This window comes from Procambarus clarkii, chromosome 87 (genome assembly GCF_040958095.1).
Source record: "Procambarus clarkii isolate CNS0578487 chromosome 87, FALCON_Pclarkii_2.0, whole genome shotgun sequence".
Classification (NCBI taxonomy): Eukaryota; Metazoa; Arthropoda; class Malacostraca; order Decapoda; family Cambaridae; genus Procambarus; species Procambarus clarkii.
In genome coordinates this window covers 5,363,635-5,387,211 of record NC_091236.1, presented here as the reverse complement: position 1 = coordinate 5,387,211, position 23,577 = coordinate 5,363,635, and the positions used below count along the sequence as shown (strand labels likewise).

Genomic DNA, 23,577 nt, shown 5'->3' with positions numbered 1-23,577 from the left:
TGTTTGAAGTTAGAACTTAATACTAATCTTGTTTGCAAAATTTAGAAAATACTACATACTATTTCTCTACCTTTGAATTTAACAAGCTTTTCATTCAAATTAATTGTATGTAGAAAATGTAAAGGCATATATAAATTATATTGAAATGCAATTCAACTTTATTGTAATTTATTAATGATCTTAGTTTAATATATCAAATGAAAAAGTCAATATTCGGCACCTTTTATGTTATGTGCAGATGATGGAGGCAAGTCAGAAGTGTGATGAACTGGAAGACTCATGCAGAAAGTTGGAGGAAGACAAGTACAATGTAGAAAAGGAACTTCTCACAACCCGTGACCTAGCACAGAAGCTGGAAATGAAGAGAAGTCAAGCAGAGGGAGAGGTAGCCAGGCTCAATACCTCCCTGGAAAAAGTAATGCAACTATATTAGCAATATATAATAATAATAATAATAATTCATTGTCGGGGAACAGGCAGGCAGAGGGTATTTGTACATGTTACGCTTGTATCGAGGTCCACCCCCCCCCCCCCCCCCACACACACCTCTTTCCCCATGATTGACTTACTGACCCTTCCCAGGATGCAACTTTATAATATGCTGACTAACTCCTGGGTACATATTTATTGTTAGGTGAACAGGGGTACTAGGTGATATGATATGCACCCAACCATTTCTGTCCCGCCTTGGATTCAGACCCAGAATTCTCAATTGCGAGTCATGAACAAACCTGACTGTACTACAGGGACCCTTATAATATATAAATATTACAGGGACCTATATAGATATATTTACAGGGGTACCTTAGTTTATGAATTTAATCCGTTCCTGGAGATGGTTCGTAACCCGAAAATTCGCAAACTGAAGCAAATTTCCCCAAAAGAAATAATGGGAAATAAATTAATCCATTCCTGACTCCCCAAGAAATTAACTTCAAAGTAAATTTTATACCTAATTCACCCAAATCTTCACTACAAAAGTATGTACAAGTCATTACTTTCCTTCACTGATGACTCCTGTTGGCGTATGGAAGATGGTGAGGAGGGGAGAGGAGGAGGAGGAGAGGTAATTACCTAAGTGTAGTTACAGGATGAGAGCTACGCTCATGGTGTCCCGTCTCCCTAGCACTCTTTGTCATATAACGCTTTGAAATTACTGATGGTTTTGGCCTCCACCACCTTCTCACCTAACTTGTTCCAACCGTATACCACTCTGTTTACAAAAGTGAATTTTCTTATATTTCTCCGGCAGCTTTGTTTCGTTAGTTTAAATCTATGACATCTTGTTCTTGAAGTTCCTGGTCTCAGGAATTCTTCCCTGTCAATTTTATCGATTCCTGTTACTATTTTGAACGTACCTATAGTGATCATATCGCCTCTTTTTCATCTATCTTCTAGTTTTTGCATATTTAATGCCTCTAACCTCTCCTCGTAGCTCTTGTTCTTCAGTTCTGGGAGCCACTTTGTGGCATGTTATTGCACCTTTTCCAGTTTGTTAATGTGCTTCTTAAGATATGGGCACCATACAACCGCTGCATATTCCAGCTTTGGTCTAACAAAAGTCGTGAACAATTTCTTTAGTATTTCTCCATCCATGTATTTAAAAGCAATTCTGAAGTTAGAAAGTGTAGCATAGGCTCCTTGCACAATGTTCTTTATGTGGTTCTCAGGTGATATTTTTCTATCTAGAACCACCTCTAGATCTCTTTCTTTATCAGAACTTTTTAAAGATTTCTCACATAATATATAGGTTGTGTGGGATCTATGTTCTCCTATTCCACATTCCGTAACATGGCATTTATTAACATTAAATTCCATTTGCCATGTGGTGCTCCATATACTTACAGTATTTTGTCCAGGTCATCTTGAAGGGCATGACAATCTTCTAAGTTTATTATCCTTCCTATTATCTTAGCATCATCAGCAAACATGTTCATATAATTTTGTATACCAACTGGTAGATCATTTATGTTGACAATGAACATCACTGGTGCAAGAACTGAACCCTGTGGTACTCCACTTGTGACATTCCCCCAATCTTATATATTGCCTCTGATTACGGCCCTCATTTTTCTATCAGGAAATTTTTCATCCATGTTAGAAGCTTACCTGTCACCTTTCAAATGTGTTCCAGTTTCCAGAATAACCTCTTATGTGGAACTCTGTCAAAAGCTTTTTTTAGGTCCAGATAGATGCAGTCAATCCAACCATCTCTTTCCTGTAAAATCTCTGTGGCTTCTTCTTGAGAGGTTATCTTAGATGATTTCGGGGCTATTTAGTGTCCCCGCGGCCCGGTCCTCGACCAGGCCTCCACCCCCAGGAAGCAGCCCGTGACAGCTGACTAACACCCAGGTACCTATTTTACTGCTAGGTAACAGGGGCATAGGGTGAAAGAAACTTTGCCCATTGTTTCTCGCCGGCGCCTGGGATCGAACCCAGGACCACAGGATCACAAGTCCAGCATGCTGTCCGCTCGGCCGACCGGCTTGATAATAGAAACTGAGTAAATTTGCTACACAGGATCTTCCAGATCGAAAACCATACTAGTGGTGGAGCAAGATGGCTAAGTACTATACTGTATCAAGTTTGGTAGTTCATAGTTTTGTCTGGTGATTTGTGTGTTGCCAAATACTGTATTACTGAGGGAAGATGAGTGTTTAGTGTCTCCCTTTTATTTTTGGCTATTGGTTCACCTCAGTACTGGATCCCCAATTCCCCCCACCCTCCACCCCACCTCCCATGGCCATGGCATTGGCCAATGGAAGGGACAAGATGGAGTTTGCAAGGTCCTTGTTCTTGGATGGCACCGAGTAGTCATAGTAACCTCTTGTATACAGATGCCACCTGGCATGCTCAGGTGAACTACTTCAGAAAAGAGCATTTCATTTCACTCAATGTTCTATTTACACAATACAATATATTTCTGGGTAAAGTACTGAGCAATAATGTTCAGGCAAGAACTGGACTTTATTGACATAAGAGACTTTTGGGGGTCTTTGAAATACATCACTGTTTTCCCCAAGTATTATTAGCCTTGTATAATACAATTTCATGGAGAATGTACAACTTTTATTTCTGATTCATCTCTCACTCTATGTGAGAGCCCATTGTATACTGTATATTAAATACTGTAACTATTTCCAAATCTTTGTGTAATTATAGGATAACAATTGACAATTAAATAGTGTAATATGATGATAATCGTAGAAAATATAAATCTAACATTGCTCAGGAATGTCTGCAACCAGATGTGGTGTTTAGTGATATCTTTCACAGTATTACAACCCATTGTCCAGGTATTAGAACAGAAACGATCCCTAGAGCAGAGGTTAGATGCACTTACCAGTCAACTCAACAACGAACGCTCAACTGTTAGGTCCATGGAAGAGGTGCTTAATGAGAAACGAAGAGCAGAGTGGTCATCTGAGGCCAACAACAAGCAGTTGGAGGTGGAGAAACATCAGCTACAGAGGAAGGTTAGTTATACCTTTCACAACTGGAAAGTCCTTACTAAACTTGCTGTTAGTTCTTACCTATTATGCAGTACAGTGCTATATCTGTATGAATTTAGGTGTTCTAATGTCACATTTACCTTTCATTATTGAATAGCTGATTGAGCAGAATGGGTTAATTTCTTTTACCTAATGGACTTTAGTTTATTAGTAGTATATCATCTATGTATATTTTTAATAGCAATTCCCTTAAGAACTCCTCATGTTGCTTTATTGTTGCAGCTTCTGTTACAGCATACCATGCACCATCTTGATAAGGACAGGTTAAATTAACTCATTTAGTCATGTTAATTTGACTGTGGACAGCAGATTAGTAAAGCATAAACATTTAAAGCCAAGTAAATATTGAGAAATGTAGCATTTGTGGGTGTAAACTGTAAGAGAGAACTGTTCAACTGCTCATTGATGACTTATGAAAAAGTATGGCTTTGAATGTAGCTGTAAAGCTACTTGCTGAACAAGCCACTCAGTCACTTCCTTAGTCAATGTTCAGCTCTCCCTGATGCAGTAGGAATCATTTCAAGCGAACCCTTCTGAGGTATAAATAGTGGAATGATGTTTGGATAATTCTTAATCTAGCCTAGAATAATGGTAGAAGTCACATTTAATTGTCCTCAAAATGCCACATTCAAGCAATACTTAATTTCAAAGAGACTAAAAAGTATTACTCTGCTAAACTGCTAGTTGGCTACCTGGCAGGTTCCCAAGCTGATCATATGACACTATTAGTACTGTCAATAATGATAAGTGGGGACTATCCCTCTTTCATCCCACCATAACCTTGTAATCACAGGGTAAGTCAGGTAGAAAAAGTAGGACATGGGAGCAACGAACTGGCTTGCTCAGGAAGGTGCATTTATACTTAAAGCCGTATTTCTGAGCAGAAACCACTCTGGTAATCCCTTGGATAAAGCTCCCTACAATGTATATTACCTAAAAAACAGGACTGCAAATGGTGAGAAATACAACACAGAAGAGAAAAGGCAAAATAGCAAAACTCTGGTTAAACAGCAGAAGCCAGTGGGCTCATGCTTGCAAAACTGTGAGGCACTGCGAGAAGTGACAAGAGTAATCTCACCTGTGAGGAAAGACGGCAGCCTGGAGGGCAGGTCTCTTGCAGGTACCATACTGCCAACACCAAATGGCGTCATCCATTTAATGGGGATTTAGGGAGCAGACTCACGGATGGCGCTGATGTCACTACTTCACTCCCCAACGATGTAGTCGGGTTCGTAACAATGTTGTTTCCTTCTTTTCGGGTGATGTTTGGGTCTGCTGCTTCCTGAGGGGTCCTTGAGTTGCTGCTTGGTTGGTCAGGCAGAGGGTGCTTTCTTTTGTTGTTCAAATGCGGCTCTTCGTTGTTCTCTGCGTCTTGGCCTCCGAGGCTGTGGACGCGTTTTGGTTTGCCCAGATTCCCTTACTTCCCTCCTTCTGGTTCTGGGGTTTGGGTCTCCTGGGTCGTTGACAAGGTCCTTTCTTTTAGTCTGTGGTCTTGTTTTATGTTAGGGCGCGTGGTGTCCGCCTCCCGGATCCTTCCCTCTTTTCCTTATCTGAGGTGAGGTAGCTCCGTGGAGCCGATGGAGCTCCCCCCAGAAAACCAGCGTTGAATGTAATGAAATGCCATTTCCGGGGTGAGTCCAGGAGGCTTCCCAGCATCCCTCCCTCCCTCTGGTCGGTGGTGTTTTTCTCGCTTTTTGATATCCAGGCTAAGAACTGAAGGTTGGGTCGCCGGCGGGTGGGTCTGGGGCTCCTCCTTCCCCCTCCCAGGGATGTGGGGCTGTGCAGAGAGCGGGGACGACATGATGACGTCATGCTAGTTTGCTAATTTTCATTTGAGGAGTTCTGTCCACTTGTTCGGCCTTCGGTCGCAAAAGTTTTACCAGAATAGAGGTTTGTTTTGGGGTACCTACCTTTCTGGTGCCTGCCCCGGTCGATGGCAGTTATAGAATGCTCCCAACCACAGGGGGTTCTCTATAGACCATTGCTCTTCATGCCTCTTTAGAGGGGGCCAGGTTCTGGCTCGTGGTCCCCAGTAGGCAAGAACTCCATGCATTGACTGATGCCAGAAAGATATACATATCCATTCAGCCTGGATTGCTCTGGGGAGCCTCCAGGACTCACCCAGAAAATGGTGTTTCATTACATTCAATGCTGGTTTCTCTTCTCTGTAGGTAGTTAGCTTCAGGGAGCTGATGGGGCTCCCCACAGACAACCAGAATTGAATGTAATTAGATGCCAGTTTCTGGGTGAGCCTCGTAGATTCCCTGACACCCTCCCTCCCCACCAGTCAGCAAATTTGATCATTCAAGATCTGGCTGGTAGAGCTAACGAGTGGGGGGTTAGTTGGACGAAGTTTTGCTTGTTTGTTTTCTTTGTGAGAGAGTTCTTTTGATAATTTGAGGGCGTAGGTAACGTTTTGCAACCAGGCAGTAGTGTGTTTTGAATCACCTACCTTTCTGGGTGCTTCTCTGGTCGATGGTAAGATGACAAACTTTACATTTAAAGTGTTCATGGGCCATTGCTCCCTGTACCCCTCTGAGGAGGCCAGATTCTGGATCATGGTCTTCAGTAGTCATACAAGAACTCTGCGACTGATGACTCCAAGTAGTATGGCACTTAATCAGTATAGATAGCTTGAGGGAGTCTCATGAGCTCACCCAGAAACTGGTGTTTCATTACATTCAGAGCTGGTTTTCTCAGTTCTGAGTTGATCCCAAGTTTCTCTTGCCTGAGAGAGCCAGATTCTGATCCTGGCTCCCAGTAGGCAAGGTTGGGTATCAGAGGCCTGGTGCATTGTTAAGACATATCAGTATTAGCACTCTCAGTAGCTCAGGGAGCTACTGAGGGTCCAATAGCAAAGGGAATTTCATTATATTCAATGCTTGCTTTGTGTGTGATATGGTATAGAAAAAATACTTGCTAAAATGCTAAATTTATATTTATATTTCTGTACTACAACTGATACTTCTCATTTCAGAGCGCTAATCTGCTTTCCTTTAAAGCCTTTCAGAATATAGTAGTATGGAAAATTTAGGGAAATTACTGTTTCAGATCTCAGAACTTCAAGAACAGCTAGAAGATGAAGTAAATGAAGTCAAAAGATTTCGGACCAGAGCAGCACAATTGGAGAGCGATGTAGAACGGATGCGTCGTGAATTAACAGATGAGCGATTTGAGAGGGAACGAACATCACAGGAGCTACGGCGGGTACAAAGATTTCAAAACATTAATAGTGCATTAGATGCCCTTGAAACTGGATCCCTGGCCACCAAAGAGGGTTCAAGACCCCCGGTCAGGGTGTTGCCAGAAGATCCACACCCGAGTCTAGTCGCCTCAAGGTTACCCAGTAGATCAGAATCTCCACTTCCCTCAGTGTCACAAACAGAAGCTCACTTAGAGAGGCGTCGTAGTTTTAGTAAGGCACATGCTACTCTTCTCCATAGCTCCTCCTCTGACACAGGACTGGAGAAAAGTCAAGCTATATCCAGCAGTTCAGACTCTCACAAGGAACCTTGGAGACTTGCCTTTGGAAGCAGAACTTCACAGTTAGCATGGCAAAGTGCCAGCCAGGAATCCATCCACCACTCACCAATTGCATACAGAAAAGCAACTGAAGAAAGCCCTCCATATAGAATACTAACCCCTACTAGAGTAAGAACTTCCTCCCCACCCCAGCAAGCCAAAGCTTTGACCATAGTCTCACATTCTCTGACTGAAAGAACATCCCCACATTCTCACCCAGCAGTGAGTGCAGAGGATGCCCCCAGTGTACGACCAAAAAATGCCAGTTCAAAGTTAAGTAAGCAAGGAGCCAGTGGTGGAGAGACTGACAGTTGGGACTAAGGTGGTGTGCTACACTTCTTGGTAGTTCTGTAGTGTAACGTATGTATTAATCTGGTACTTTACACCTGTTGAGGCACTGTATTTGCACTAGTACTGTATGCTTAATTTTGGACATACATCTGTGTTGTATAAATGCAAGAAAAACAGTTGTATTAGTTTTGTAGTGTATTGCAGCTGTGTAGTTACTTCTTATTGAGGGACTACTTTATATTTTAAAGGTCAGATATTTTTTAACGTATTAGTCATATTTTTTTAAAAGCAAAATGCCTGGAGAAATGTGTGACGTAACCTTGACTGTGTTAATAAGGTGCCTTCACACAAATTATTATTCTTGTAAATAAAATATTTGCTTGTGAGTGAACTTCAATGACATAAGCCTTAATATTACTTCTAAACAAAACTTCTTAGTATTCTTTTTATAGCTATTACTTTCTTATCTTGTAAAGATTGGCTTGTTCATTCAGCAACTTTTATTGTAAAGATGGTGGGTATAAATATGGATATGCAGTACATGTTTAGTACAGAAACACTCTTTAGATACAATATAACTACTTTGCCAACTACTGGTGCTGAGAAGACTTATCCATTGGACCAGATTGAAACTTCAGCCTCAAACATATTTTAGTTAGTATTTCAGTAGGTGATGCACTTGTAGACTTACATTTGTTTTATAGAAAAATCACTTCATTCAGTTATCATATATATTAAATTGCCAGAATCTTTTTTTTTTTTTCACTTTAAGAGTAACTTAAATAGCCAAGGATCATTGCATTTACCGTACAGTATATGGTAAATGTATTTGGTAAATGATCATTGCATTTATCATACAGTATTACCATAGTTAGGTCTTGGTGTCATACCAGGTGCAGCACTCGTGTATGAGGCAAGTTAGGTCTTGGTGTCATACCAGGTGCAGCACTCGTGTATGAGGAACAGTATAATAGATTGGAGATTTGATACTTGTTCACATCAATCATTTCTCTACGAGCATCTTACGTTTTTCTAACAGGGTTTCCTTAGTGTGTGGAGTCTCTCTTTGTCTTGTTGAGGGGGCATAATTTTGGAACCTGTGCCCAGTTGTATGTTTTTGCCTCTGGAAATTCAAGGCTCTTGGGTGCCACTGAGGGGCTTTCAGAAAAGGAAGTTTTATTATACAGTGCTCTTTATTTTTCTTCATTATTGTAAAATATTTTGATTATACTTATTATTGTAGTCTTATATTTTGTTCAACTGTTTAAGCCTTTACATTCCTCTTATTATTAATAAACATTATTTTAACTTCTGTTAATTAACTCTCATGATTTTTATTATTTGATAAATTATTAAACAAATCTTACATATTGCATGATTACCTGTTCAAAAATTTAAGCATTTAACATACTGTATTTATAATTGCAGTTTTGTATTTTCCAGTCTGTATTGCAAGCCCCAGTATTTAGTCATTTGTAAGTATATCACAAATTTTCCTGTGGTGACCATGTTACTTGGCTGATACTCCATACAATGATTTATTGATCTGCTTTATTTACTTCAGACTAAATAAAAATCTGTGGAAATTGGTTTGGGAACTTAAGTTATTATTAGTTGTAATTGGAGATTCACAAAGGTCAGGGACTTCTTGATGTATGTAATTCACATGTTGTAAACTCAACCATCTTTGATGATTCTTTGAGGATTGCAGTCTTGATGGCTCAACATGGCATTCATTCTGGCAGCATCTGGATTATCTGAAATATTCAGTCAGGCAGTAGTTGGATTATTTAAACACTAATTGTGATTTTCATCATTAATTTTTTTCATTTATATTTTGTTAACTTTAGATAATTTTCTTGTTTAAAAACTTATTTTGTATTTCATGCCATAGTTTCCAGTCCATGCTGTCCATTTCAAAAGATAACTCAGGTGCTCTTGTGCAGTAAGTTAAACTGCAGGTGTGTGATTTTATCATAAGTAAACATATTTCCTTGGTGATCCCCCAGGCGCGTACAGAACAGTCTAATCATGCTGTCATAATTCTTGAGTTGTGAATGCAGCATGTAATTGCTACAGTTTCATAAGAATTAGTTGCTCACAAGTTTCTACTGGAGTTGAGTAAATGTTTGGTAAATTTTAATGACATTTTCATGTACCAATAGCATGCTTGTCTAATAAATTTAGCATACTGTATATTTTAAACTACTGTATACCTATACATTTCTAAACATTTATTCATTATGAATATAATGTGAAGGTTTCTTCACAGCAAAAACTTTAATATAAAGCTTTCTTTAATTGAGCTGTGTATTAGATGTAACTCATCTATGTACCTGTACTGATGTATCTATCAGTGAAGTTTACAGTATTCAGCTTGAGCAGAATACAAACTGCTGTTGCTGGTATCGCCTATATACTTAACATTAAATAATCCACATGCCAAGCACTTACTATAACAACATTTTATTTCTCTTTCTAGGTTCGAACTATGCTTTTATAAGAGCAAAGCCAGTTTTGAGGTGAACTGGAACTTGTCTCTCCAGGAGCTATTGTTTAATGCTTTAAGCCCTGTTTATACAGTACATTGTATTATAATTGTAATTATTGTTACTGTTGAGGATTCAATAACCGGTGGAATAGCTTTACAATGGAAAAAAACAGGCATAGTATCTCAGTTATTTTCAGAAAAGGACAGTTGATAGTGTTTTGGTATTCAGGGTTATATCAGGGCAGAGTAGAGAATATTTTCCATGCGCAATATGTGGAGTGTTAAGTGATGAAATATTATGCAGACGATGAGTCACAATAACATGACTGAAGATATGATAACCAAACCACACATCAAAAGATTGAGAAATGACGTTTCAGTCCGTCCTGGTCCATTATCAAGTAGTATCACATATGACCTGATAATGGTCCTAGACGGACAGAAATGTCATTGTTTCTCCATCTTCTAATGTTTGGTTTGGTCATCATGAAATATTATGATATGCTTATTTGAAACATTTCAACTGTTTTTGGTCACTTTGAAGTTTTGGGAAATTTGTTAACTGTAACCAAACATGTTTTTAAAAGCTTCAAATAAGAAAGATATGTACAGTAGCAAAGCATTTTAAGTATCATTTTATTTGTCATATTTAGATGAATTAATTTTGATCTCTTTTACTAGAGTATAGTGAGAACCTTGGCTAATGGCCTAATTGGGATTGGAAATGTTTGATCAAATCAAAATACAGTATTCATTAAATCAATTGTTTTTTTAAATTTGGGTTTCTTACTGCAAACAATAGAATACGTCTCTGCTGATGTTTGTGCACAAATATAAACCATGTAATTTATATATACTGTAAAGGTAAAACAGTAATGTATGCGATAAATAAGGATTCAAGTTAATATGAAAACTTCCTTCCTAAGCAATTAACTTGATTGTTTCCTAAGATCCACTGTGTATTGTACTGGAGTAGTAAAGGTTTAAAGGAACACTGGAGTAGGGTAACACTCTGATACAGGCACAACAGGGAGTCATACTGGTGTTAAGGAACACTGGAGTAGGGTAACACACTGATAAAGGCACAACAGGGGGTCATACTGGTGTTAAGGAACACTGGAGGAGACTTGCTTCACTTAGAATGACCTTCAGAAAATAAATTCATGTAATTTAAAAATTCTTTTTATGTCCTGGGCATGATAAGTGACTAACAGTGAAGCACTCAACTATCAGTTAGGCCATCTGTTCCCTAACACAACCATCAACAGGCAGCTGCAAAAAAAGGAAAGGAAGCAAGAAAGTAAACTCAGAAAGCTTTTTATTTCTACTCAAAGCCCTATTTCAGACTATCCTACTTGGTTATCTACAGAAGCAGCCAAGCTCTACAAATAAATATTATAAGAAGCTAACCTGTGCTATAGAGTGGAGCATGAAGATGCATGTACGCCCAGGAGTGGGATGGTGGAAGCCTGAGGTGCCCGAAGGTGTCCCAGCCAAGGGCTAGAAGGTGGGGAAGAAGCACTCACCATAAGAGGACGGGCTGGAGGAGCTGGCACGGCGCCTCGACGTATGCCCCCTGGCCCTGTATCGAGGGCGACGCTCGGAGGGGAAGGGCGAGGGGGCTGGGGCGGCCGCGGCAGGGGCGGCCACGGCACCACCTCCGTCGCAGTGTCCTGAGCCCGAGGAGGGCCCACGTGCCTGCGCAATGAGGGCCTGCAGCGTCGACCAATCGTCTGCTGAAAGGGGTGGGAGTTGTGTCACTGTGCCACCCGTTGCTTTGTCTGAATTGCCCAGCTGAGGTGTGCGCCCGCTGTCCGTGTCCGAGCCAGCCGAGGAGGGCTCTGTAGAGGGGGAGGCAAAGCATGCAGGCTTGGTCCGCGCCCTGGCCGGCGGTGTCCGTGCTCCACTACGTTGCTGTCCTCGCGTTGACGCCGTCCGTGCCCTCTTCCGTGTTGCAGATGTTGGGTGGTCCGGCTTCTCGCCACTGCGGAAAGAGGGAACGTTAGTGACAGCCTGACTAACCTGGCCACAGGCAGGGGGGAAAAACCCGGCTTCCATGCCTGCTAGCATAACATACGCCGCCCCAACTAACAGTAATTAAGACACGTTGCCGGGGATAGAAACAGAATCACACAGGCACGAAGGAGGGGGGGGGTAAGATAAGCAGACGTAGGAGGAACCAAGGAGACGTTTCTCACAGGCGTGCCCGCACGGCTGGGGGGGGGGGGCGGAAATAACAGTGGGCCGAAGAGAAGTTAACGTCGCGAGGCGCGCTGGACGGCACACAACCCGGTCTGAGAAAGGACATAGACCCAAAAGCGAGAGGCGATAACGTAGAATGGGATGGAAGAATGCGGAAGTAAGAGGGCGAGACCGAGTAAACATGGGAACCAAGGGGGGGGGAGGGCAACCGATAAGCCGCTGCTCGCGCACCGCTGGTCATACCTAAACATACCTAGACAGGAAGGGGACCAGCATAAAAGTAACCCAGCAAAGGAGACAAGCAGCTGGCAAAGCACAGCCTGCAGGAGGCGAATGAGCTGGGGAAGGCTGACGAACAGGTCCAAATAACTTAAAGCAAGGGCAAGAGGCCCGTAACACAGCAACGGGCCCGACGCGTCTGAATTTACCCAAATCATAAAGGCAAAGCTCTAGTAAACACCTGAAGGAGACCAAGAAAACTAAGCAACAGAAAGAAAGTTAACCAACCCAAGGAAAAAACCCAGAGAAGGGAGGGAAATTAGTAGCCTGAATAAACAAGCAAGAAGCAAGAGGGCCGCAACACAGATACCAAGGCAAGCTAGCAGACCTTACAGACGTAGTAGCAACAAGCGTAGTTGAACGACAGAGGAACCGGGGGAAGAACATAACTAACAGCGAGAGCTAGGCGTAAACGAGAGTAAAATGAAAGGAAACCAACAACTGCAGGGCCAGAAGCATAAGGCAAGAGCCGAGGGCCCACAACTGCACCTCGCGCATCCTGGCTGCCTTGAAAACAACGGCGAAGGAAAGGGGACAACTAACTGTAGACACTGCCAAGGAAATAAACAAAAGATGGCAAAGAGACAAAGATAACGTAAGCTAAATGTAACATTTCGCCCTATAATAAAAAATTTTTTATAACAAACATAAATGATGCACGACACAAATGTAACCAATTAAGTAACAGGAATTAAATTGTGGTAGGCGAATGGAACATTTCGCCCTATAATAAATAGATAACAAATTTTTAATGACAAACATAAAATGATGCACAGCACAAATGTAACCAAATAAGTAAGATGTATTAAATTGTGGTAGGCTAAATGGAACATTTCGCCCTAGAATAAATAAATAACCATTTTTACATTAAGAAACGGAGGAGAAGCATAACATAAATATAACCAAATAAGTAACGTGAATAAACTGCAAGAGCTAAGCATAAACTACTGTAACTACCGAGGAAACTAGGCAAAAGTGCAGGGCCAGGAAACGTAAAGCAAAATAAGGGCCCGCGAATACTGCAAATAGCACATCCTGGCTGACTTTACTTAATAATTTACTTAGTAACTCTGCAAATAGCACATCCTGGCTGACTTTACTTAATAATTTACTTAGTAACTCTGCAAATAGCACATCCTGGCCGACTTTACATAATGACGTAAGGCAAGGTAAAAGTGAACAAACATACTGTAACACAGCAACGCAAAATTAAACATGCGACATGAGCAAAGCATCAACTGTCGGAGTAAATTAAGGTAGGCTGTTTGGAAAAAGGAATCCGTGGTAATCTGAAAGCAGGAGGCATGTCAGTGCTGAAATGTAGAACATAATTATGAATAGGGGCAAGGCATGGCACGTGATATCTGCAAGTACAAAATAAGGGATACAATCGGCGTGTATATATAACCATTTTTACATTAAGAGAACGAAGGTGATGCATAACATAAATATAACCAAATAAGTAACATGAATAAACTGCAAGAGCCAAGCGCAAAATACTGTAACTACTGAGGAAACTAGGCAATATGCAGGGCCAGGGAACGTAAAGCAAAATAAGGGCCCGCGAATACTGCAAATAGCACCTCCTGGCTGACTTTACTTAATAAGTTACTTATAACTCTGCAAATAGGACATCCTGGCTGACTTTACTTAATGACGTAAGGCAAGGAAAAGTGAACAAACGTACTGTAACACAGCGAACGCAAAATTGAACATGCGACATGCACAAAGCATCGAATGTAGGAGTAAATTAAGTTAGGCTGTTTGGCAAAAGGAATCCGTGGTAATCTGAAAGCAGGAGGCATGTCAGTGCTGAAATGTAGAACATAATTATGAATAAGGGCAAGGCATGGCACGTGATGTCTGCAAGTACAAAATAAGGGTATACAATCAGCGTGTAGAGAAAACAATAAACAATAAAACACTACCAAAATAACATGGGCGTGCGGAAAACCAAGGAAACTCGAGGGAGAATAAGCGTAAGGGCACCTCCTGGCCGCCAATCTAAATGGCAGAAGAAGGAAACGCGTAAATGAATAATTATAGGGAGGAATATGAGTCGCCCGTATACGTATAGGTACAGGGCTGGGCGAGGCGGGGGAGCCTCTTCCCGACGACGCTTCGACGCTGCCATCTGCTGGAGGATACCGTGCCCCAGGCAACATGGGGGCCACCCCCCTGTCCAGGGCACTGCCCCTGGATCTGGATGCCGAGGACTTACGAACAACGAGGGAGACAAGTCATCCTGGATTGCCGGCGGCAACGCCGAACCCAGGGCCTGTGGTGCGTACCGTTAGACGTAAAACCTGCAGACGTCGTCGTGCTGATCTCGGGTCCGTGCTCCAACGCCAGCGTCTCCCTCCGATGTTGAAGAACGACAGACGACACAAGGCGGATGGGCAGGCGGACGAACGCTGAACTTGCAACGTAGGAGGAATCCCTGCGGGTCCATAGAATTACCCCAATCATCCCAAATCAGGCCAAAACTACCCAAAACGTATTAGCATTACGTAAGTAATGAAGAAATATGGTATATTTACTTACTATAATGTTGGTGCTACACGTAGAACATGATCAAACCTATTTTTTCTCTGAAATAATATAATTTCATAACGAAATGAGACGTAAATATGTGAGAGGTGACGCCATAGGAAGTCGACGGTCCAAGCGACAATTGTGTGGAGCGACTTATCCAAGAAATATGGTCGCCAGGAGAGTGTTTGCTGCCATATCAGCCTCCTGTACACAGTGATCCAGTCCTTTTCGTTCATTGAACACCGAACCCTACACGCCCTCTGATATATTGCTTAATTAACAAATATTCACAAATAAAGATTATATTTGTATATGTTATCAGAAAGGCAGATATAAAATAGTTTTTGTGAATCCATCACAGAGATTATACCTTATTAGAGAGGAAAAATATTCATACTTTAAACAAGGCTTCATGGCCGACGCTCTCCTTACCGATATGGGAACTATGACCTTCCGAAGATCAATGTTAATTTAATCTAGATATTGTAATAAACGAAGTTTTCTATGTCATCATAAAGACATAAATATAAGCTGCATGTTAATACTTTGGCATAAATATAACTGAATTGAAAGTTAAGATATATGCCTTTTTATAGTTACTTGATGGCTCGCTCAGGGAGTGTGAAGGCCTCCACACAAGCCAATCAATTTTATAATTACTTTGCATATATGCAAAGTAACGCCATAGGTCTTTATGTCAGAATAAAGCCATGTAGACGATAATGTAACTACATTTCAAGGAAAACATATCTTAATATAATTATTAAATGAATGCAAAGTTATGGTTAAATAAATAGCCAATACCACACAATCGCCGGTGTCCGGACACATGAATAGTCGCATTAGGTGAAAGGAAATGTACCCAACCATTTCCATTTACCCAACCAGTTTGTGCACCCTATACTCATCCTCTGTGCGGTAATTTATTGTGCATCCCATACTCATCTTGTTACCAGTAGTTTGTGCAACCCATACTCATCCTGTGACCCGTAATTTATTGTGCATCCCATACTCATCCTGTTACCGGTAGTTTGTGCAGCCCATACCCATCCTGTGACCTGTAATTTATTGTGCAACCCATACTTATCCTGTGACCTGTAGTTTATTGTGCAGCTAATACTCATTCTGTGAGTCATAGGACATTGCGAAACCCTTTCTCATCGTGTGAATCTTTGTTTACTTTGCTCTCCATATTCATCCTCTGCGCGATAGTTTCTTGTGCAACCCATACCCATGATGTGAGTGGTAGTTTATTGTGTACCCTATATTCATCCTGTGAGTATAGGGTTCACAATTCTTGTTTGGATTCTTGTAATGTTATTTGTCTATTTGTAGTCACAGTATTTGTGCGCCCCTTGAGGGACTTGAATTAGAGGGGGGTTGAAATAGCCTAAGCTACTCTATCCCTTTGAGATTTATTTATTGCTTATCTCAATAAACATACTTGAACTTGAACTTGGGTACACAATGAGTTCATTTGTACTCCATACTCATCAAGAAGTGTATTTTACCAGCATTGTAATATAAATTAAGAATAAAAGCTTAACTGGATTACAGACCCATAATCAAAATAAGAGTCATCACTAATTATCATGACAAATTCTCTAGGCTACACTTCCGCCTTCGACAAGCTGCCGCCGGATGTGGGTATAGTTTATTGTACACCCCCGCACCCCCAGTCCTGGAAGGGCGGGCATTGGGATGTGGACATGTGTACCATTTCCCCCCCCCCCCCCCCACACACACACACTCGATCCTCTCCTGTTAATAATAATACTAATAATAATAAAAATTAAAAATAATAACGTTAATAAATATTATAATTAAAACACTTACTGTAATACCCTAGTGCTTGAATGAAGGTGAAGGAAAGACCCAATAAATGTGTAAGTGTATTAAAAACCAAATTTTCGTTGGGTGAGCTGGCAGGTGAGCACCACTTGCCAGCTCACCCAGTAATGAACATCACCTGCACACTGCACCGAACCACTTGCCAGCAGGTGCAGAAGTACGATGGAGAGAGCAAAGTATACCATATTTCAAGTATAATATTAAAGATATATTTAGGATTTAATGTTTTCGTATAAAGTTTCAATAATACCTTTATTTGATTTTTTTGTATTATTTTCTACCACAGACGTGGCCACACATTAACAATGCTAACCATCATATATACATTTTCTTCAGTCCGCCATGGACTCTAACCCTTTCCACTACCGCCCACAAGATGGGTATAGGGTGCATAATATAAGAACTAAACTAACTCCATTGATAGGGTTAGAGATTTGTTAAACATATAGTTCAGGGATTTATTGAACAATCAACCACATAAGGTGATTGTAGTGTTTTTAAAATGCTAGGCTAAGCTACATACGTAAATACACAGATTTACGTATGCCCTACATAAAGTGTTCGATGTGTCTAGCTTTTACATAGTGTCATTAACGTGCATTTACAAAGGTGAAATTGAATTCTGAACACATACATACACATATATTTGTCTCTTTTACTCTGACAAGGTGAGATAACTGATAGAGAAACTAGTGTGCAATTAAGCACTTAATCACTGAAGGTGATTAAGGTGCTTTCACAAGCTCAGGTTATAGAGTTACATCACATACATTCATTGTATAATTGATACGTTACATCGTCAATCTAGGGTACAAGTTCAATATATCATCAAGTGTTCCAGTACTCAAATAGTAATTACACAGTTTAGCATAGCGCTTCATTCATGTATGTAAGAGAGAAGATTGTTCAAATATATTACATGCACATCCGGTACATCGTCCACCTTCTTCTACAGAACCGTCGGTATACCACTGATACACATCGTTACCCATATTCTGAGTACTTTCAGTGATGCTTCACAGTGTTAACTGTTTTAATAATGTAGAGTGTACATTATCTTTCTTGGGTGCATTTACAAAATCAACTGCTAGATCCAAGTTATCCCATGGAGTAATTGGTTGATTAATCGTTAATTGAGTTGGGTACATATTTAATATTTTGATGGAGTTGGCTACCTTGTAGAACCAAAATGCATTCACGCCGAAAACTGTGCTAATAGACAAAATTATGTTAGAGATATGGGTCTATAATTATCTGAGTGTGCTTTGGGGATGGGAACAATGACACTGTCCAATCATCAGGTAATACTCCTTCACTTAAACTCATTCTGTACAACACTAAAAGTGGATTACCTGGTACTTGTGAGACTAATCTCAGTAAACTGTAAGTAATACCGTCCTCTTCAGGAGCAGTTGACTTATTTGATTGTGCTACACAGCCTTCCCGGCTTGGTGCCTTCTTTGGTAATTACTTATCAAAGGCAGCTCCATACGAGGAGCTGCCTCGTATGGGCCAATAAGTCTTTTGCAGTTACCTTCATTCTTATGTTCTTACTTACATTTACTGAACTTTATCATCATCATCATCATTTACAGAAAGAAATTAATATAAAAAGTAGTCATTTTAATACACAAAACAGAAGTAGATATTATGTAAATTATGATGCAGGATAGGATCACTATTAAGAACTTAATTATAAACCACAATATGTTTTATATCGTCAGAAATTCTGATACATACCATATATTTTCAAATATTTACAATTAAAGTATTTATTTAGGAAATAAGTATTTTAGTTACCCTAGTTAGCTCTGAGAACACACATTGTTGCTGTGGGTTCAAAGGATCAAATAATCCGTCATCCGGTTCGAAGATGACCAAATAATGTGGGAACCGACCTGTGAGATTTATATTTATTTAATTTATATGAATTTATATTTACGTTAATTTGTATACTTCGATAGCAATTTGTATAATGATAAGTGGACTGTATTTCTGCAATAATCTCTTAATCTCACAAATCGATCCTCTACACATTAGGGGGGGTTTATATTTATATATATGCAGCCAATCAAACTACTGTATTAACTACATACATTGAAAAGGTTCCTTATCTTATAGTACAGCAGGTTAGTCCACCAGGTATAACTAGAGTGTAGACACCAAATTATCCTCTTTGAGGTAGCTTCTATCACCCAGTAACTGGTGCACATAATCTTGCATCCTCGTCTTGACCTGTCAAAAGTGCGCTAGCTGTGAAGCCAGAATCCTATATATGACAAGCTATATCAGAGAAAACACTATACAGTACATGGAACATTAAAGACCTGGCTTAATTACCTTTAGTATGAGGCTTCCATGTGATCTAACCGGGTCACCCTATATCCTGACATTAATGGCCATAAATGAATGATAAACGGGTTTCGGATAGACTTAACTTGAATTGTAGACATCGTGTTGACAATGGTACCTTTGGTTTCCATAACACTACGTCCAAGTAAAATTAACAGGAGCCGAATTTGCTCCCGTGTGAACCTCTGGTCTCTATATAAACAACAACTGCCCCTTCCTCCCTCTGACGCCTGGCTTACATTGTCCAGATTTCAGAACGTGATAGAAGGGTCACATTTACTCTACTTTAATATTGATAATTAAGTTAATTTATATGAGATGTTTTGTGATGGTAAAGTCCAAAGACTAATGTATTTAAGAATAATTCCCACCATAATAGGTGGTGATTTATAATAGTATGTGGTGATGATATCCCGTTTTCTATAGATGGTAATTCCACTACAAGTTACGTTTTCTATGGGTAACTTGTTTATACAATACAGCTATTATCTGTATGATTATTAAATGGTGTCGGATTTTCCGACAGTTGCAGCAAGAATTTCTTCCCACTAATCTGAGCGATGCTAATGACCCATTGGACTTGTCATGAACAACAATCAACTACAGCACCATCTATATCAGAAGATATTCAAAATATTCTTGATGTCATTCAAATTGTCAATACGAGAACAGAATACATAAGAGTTAGTTTAGTGATGTCAAAGGAATCATATTGACTGACCGAGCCCCATTGTAAATATCCGTGGCTTCCTGACCATAAAGGTACCGCCGCGGATAAGGGTAAGGAGGGTACCGTCGAGGGTAAGACACCGGATGTACCCCATATACAAGCCACACTAGCTATTAGTTCATATAAGCTGACAACTTACCCAAATAAACATTACTTCCTAATTATATATATATACATATATATATATATATATATATATATATATATATATATATATATATATATATATATATATATATATATAATATATATATATATATATATATATATATTATGTAAATTATGATGCAGGATAGGATCACTATTAAGAACTTAATTATAAACCACAATATGTTTATATATATATCCTACTCACACTCATCCTAGCACAGTAATTTATTGTGCAACCCATACCCATCCTGTTACCAATAGTTTGTGCAACCCATGCTCATCCTGTTACCTTTAGTTTATTGTGAAACCCATACTCATCCTATGAATGGTAATTTATTATGCACCTCATACTCATCCTGTGAGTCATAGGACATTGTGGAACCCTTTCTCATCGTGTGAATCTTTGTTTACTTTGCTTTCCATACTCTGCTCTCCGATAGTTTCTTGTGCAACCCATACCCATGATGTGAGTGGTAGTTTATTGTGTACCCTATACTCATCCTGTGAGTATAGGGTACAAAATGAGTTCATTTGTACTCCATACTCATCAAGAAGTGTATTTTACCAGCATTGTAATATAAATTAAGAATAAAGGCATAATCTTATTATGTACCCATAATAAAAATAAGAGCCATCACACTATAATTTTCATGACAAACGGCCTAGACTCCACTTCCGCCTTCGACAAGCTGCTGCCGGAGGTGGGTATAGTTTATTGTACACTCCCGCACCCCCAGTCCTGGGAAGAGGGGCATTCGAATGTGGACATATGAACCATTACCCCCAACCCTTCCCTCTTAATAATAATTGAAACACTACACTACACACTATATGTTCATTTAATATTTCAAGTATAAGACTCAAGATATATTTAGGATTTAACGATTTAACATTGTCTCAATCATACCTTTATTGCACTTTATCATCATTATTTACAGAAAGAAATTAACATAAAAATGTAGTTAATTTTAACATACAAAACCGAATTTGAACATTGTTAATTTTGATGCAGGATCACTATTAATAAGAACTTAATTATAAACCACAATATGTTGTATATCATCAGAAATTTGGAAACATAATATATATATATATATATATATATATATATATATATATATGTCGTACCTAGTAGCCAGAACTCACTTCTCAGCCTACTATTCAAGGCCCGATTTGCCTAATAAGCCAAGTTTTCCTGAATTAATATATTTACTATAATTTTTTTCTTATGAAATGATAAAGCAACCCTTTTCTCTATGTATGAGGTCAATTTGTTTTTATTGGAGTTAAAATTAACGTAGATATATGACCGAACCTAACCAACCCTACCTAACCTAACCTAACCTATATTTATAGGTAAGGTTAGGTTAGGTAGCCCAAAAAAGCTAGGTTAGGTTAGGTTAGGTAGGTTAGGTAGACGAAAAAACATTAATTCATGAAAACTTGGCTTATTAGGCAAATCGGGCCTTGAATAGTAGGCTGAGAAGTGCGTTCTGGCTATTAGGTACGACATATATATATATATATATATATATATATATATATATGTCGTACCTAATAGCCAGAACGCACTTCTCAGCCTACTATTCAAGGCCCGATTTGCCTAATAAGCCAAGTTTTCATGAATTAATGTTTTTTCGTCTACCTAACCTACCTAACCTAACCTAACCTAGCTTTTTTTGGCTACCTAACCTAACCTTACCTATAAATATAGGTTAGGTTAGGTTAGGTAGGGTTGGTTAGGTTCGGTCATATATCTACGTTAATTTTAACTCCAATAAAAAAAAATTGACCTCATACATAATGAAATGGGTAGCTTTATCATTTCATAAGAAAAAAATTAGAAAAAATATATTAATTCAGGAAAACTTGGCTTATAAGGCAAATCGGGCCTTGAATAGTAGGCCAAAAAGTGAGTTCTGGCTACTAGGTACGACATATATATATATATATATATATATATATATATATATATATATATATATATATATATATATATATATATGTCGTACCTAGTAGCCAGAACGCACTTCCCAGCCTACTATGCAAGGCCAAATTTGCCTAATAAGCCAAGTTTTCCTGAATTAATATATTTTCACTAATTTTTTTCTTATGAAAAGATAAAGCTATCCATTTCATTATGTATGAGGTCAATTTTTTTTATTGGAGTTAAAATTAACGTAGATATATGACCGAACCTAACCAACCCTACCTAACCTAACCTAACCTATCTCTATAGGTTAGGTTAGGTTAGGTAGCCGAAAAAGTTAGGTTAGGTTAGGTTAGGTAGGTTAGGTTGTCGAAAAACAATTAATTCATGAAAACTTGGCTTATTAGGCAAATTTGGCCTTGCATAGTAGGCTGAGAAGTGCGTTCTGGCTACTAGGTACGACATATATATATATATATATATATATATATATATATATATATGTCGTACCTAGTAGCCAGAACTCACTTCTCAGCCTACTATTCAAGGCCCGATTTGCCTAATAAGCCAAGTTTTCCTGAATTAATATATTTACTATAATTTTTTTCTTCTGAAATGATAAAGCTACCCTTTTCACTATGTATGAGGTCAATTTTTTTTTATTGGAGTTAAAATTAACGTAGATATATGACCGAACCTAACCAACCCTACCTAACCTAACCTAACCTATATATATAGGTAAGGTTAGGTTAGGTAGCCAAAAAAAGCTAGGTTAGGTTAGGTTAGGTAGGTTAGGTAGACGAAAAAACATTAATTCATGAAAACTTGGCTTATTAGGCAAATCGGGCCTTGCATAGTAGGCTGAGAAGTGAGTTCTGGCTACTAGGTACGACATATATATATATAAATATATATATATATATATATATATATATATATATATATATATATATATATATATATATATATATATATATATATATATATATAAATGGAAATTTAGCACATTTAAATAATGTTATTAAGCTTAAGAATAAATTACATAAAATTAACATAGTAAAATGACTGGGATACAGATGGATCAGTAATCACATTACAAGTCCAATTATTTCCTAACTGAAGTCTGTAACGCACTATCATGTCATATTTCATAATACAAATTAGGTAAGAGATATGCAATATCTCCGGGAGGGAGGCTCCCTGGATATCTGTGGAGGTGCGTGGAGGTCCCCCTGGAGGCCCAAAAGGCCTCCTGGTCGTCCCTAAAGGCCCATGGAAGCCACCCGAATGTTCCTGGAGGAATTACCGTTTGTCCTGGCGCCATCTATGTTTTGACAGCAGTACTACTAATGTTCCCACGTTATATGATGATCTCTATACGGGTGTTACGGTCAGTTGCTCTTCTATGTTTATGGACAACGCAGGTGATTTGAGGCAATTTGCGGAACGAGTGAAATAGTATCGACGCGGTGAGTGATGGAGGAGGATATATACTGCTGTGTACTCGACCAGCGGGTGAGAGGTAAGTTATATCGAACAACTATGGGGAATAGATGGGTTATTTTAAGCGTAGAATGTCAGGTAACCGGTAACTACACAGATGGGGTAGTGTTTTTTTAAGTGTTTATTTACTAAAGTGGAACATTACATTATGCCTTTAGCTGAACAAGTCTACTGGTGGGGGAAGTAGACGGGTTTTATGAAAGTATTTTACCTAAATATTTGTATTTGG

General features: G+C 39.2%; 3 protein-coding genes across 15 annotated transcripts in view; 2 read left to right on the top strand and 1 right to left on the bottom strand.

Annotated features, from left to right (window-relative positions):
- The window catches only part of LOC123746995 (centrosomal protein of 135 kDa), a 145,061-nt gene extending 134,068 nt beyond the window's left edge, over nt 1-10,993 (top strand). The window contains 3 exon segments of the mRNA XM_069317321.1: nt 239-415; nt 3,297-3,476; nt 6,564-10,993. Of these exon segments, the coding sequence (XP_069173422.1) occupies nt 239-415; nt 3,297-3,476; nt 6,564-7,355 (1,149 nt within the window). The 3' untranslated portion in view covers nt 7,356-10,993.
- Nucleotides 1-14,766, bottom strand: part of LOC123746998 (uncharacterized) — a 26,128-nt gene extending 11,362 nt beyond the window's left edge. Inside the window, exons 1-3 of one of the 11 annotated variants that reach the window (XR_011225614.1) lie at nt 14,519-14,766; nt 11,343-11,800; nt 221-406 (exon numbers count right to left, since the gene is read on the bottom strand). Coding sequence is in view for 5 of the 11 variants with exons in the window: in XM_069317323.1 (XP_069173424.1) it covers nt 9,003-9,082; nt 11,343-11,800; nt 14,379-14,431 (591 nt within the window). In the remaining 6 variants the exon portion in view is untranslated. The other 10 variants (XR_011225618.1, XR_011225617.1, XR_011225616.1 and 7 more) reach the window with 10 other exon arrangements.
- The window catches only part of LOC138358917 (uncharacterized), a 12,146-nt gene continuing 3,237 nt past the window's right edge, over nt 14,669-23,577 (top strand). For 2 of the 3 annotated variants that reach the window (XM_069317326.1, XM_069317328.1), the window contains exon 1: nt 14,669-14,807. The gene's annotated coding sequence lies outside the window, so the exon portion shown is untranslated. Of the gene's footprint in view, nt 14,808-23,128; nt 23,368-23,577 lie in introns of those variants that run through there. The other variant, XM_069317327.1, reaches the window with a different exon arrangement.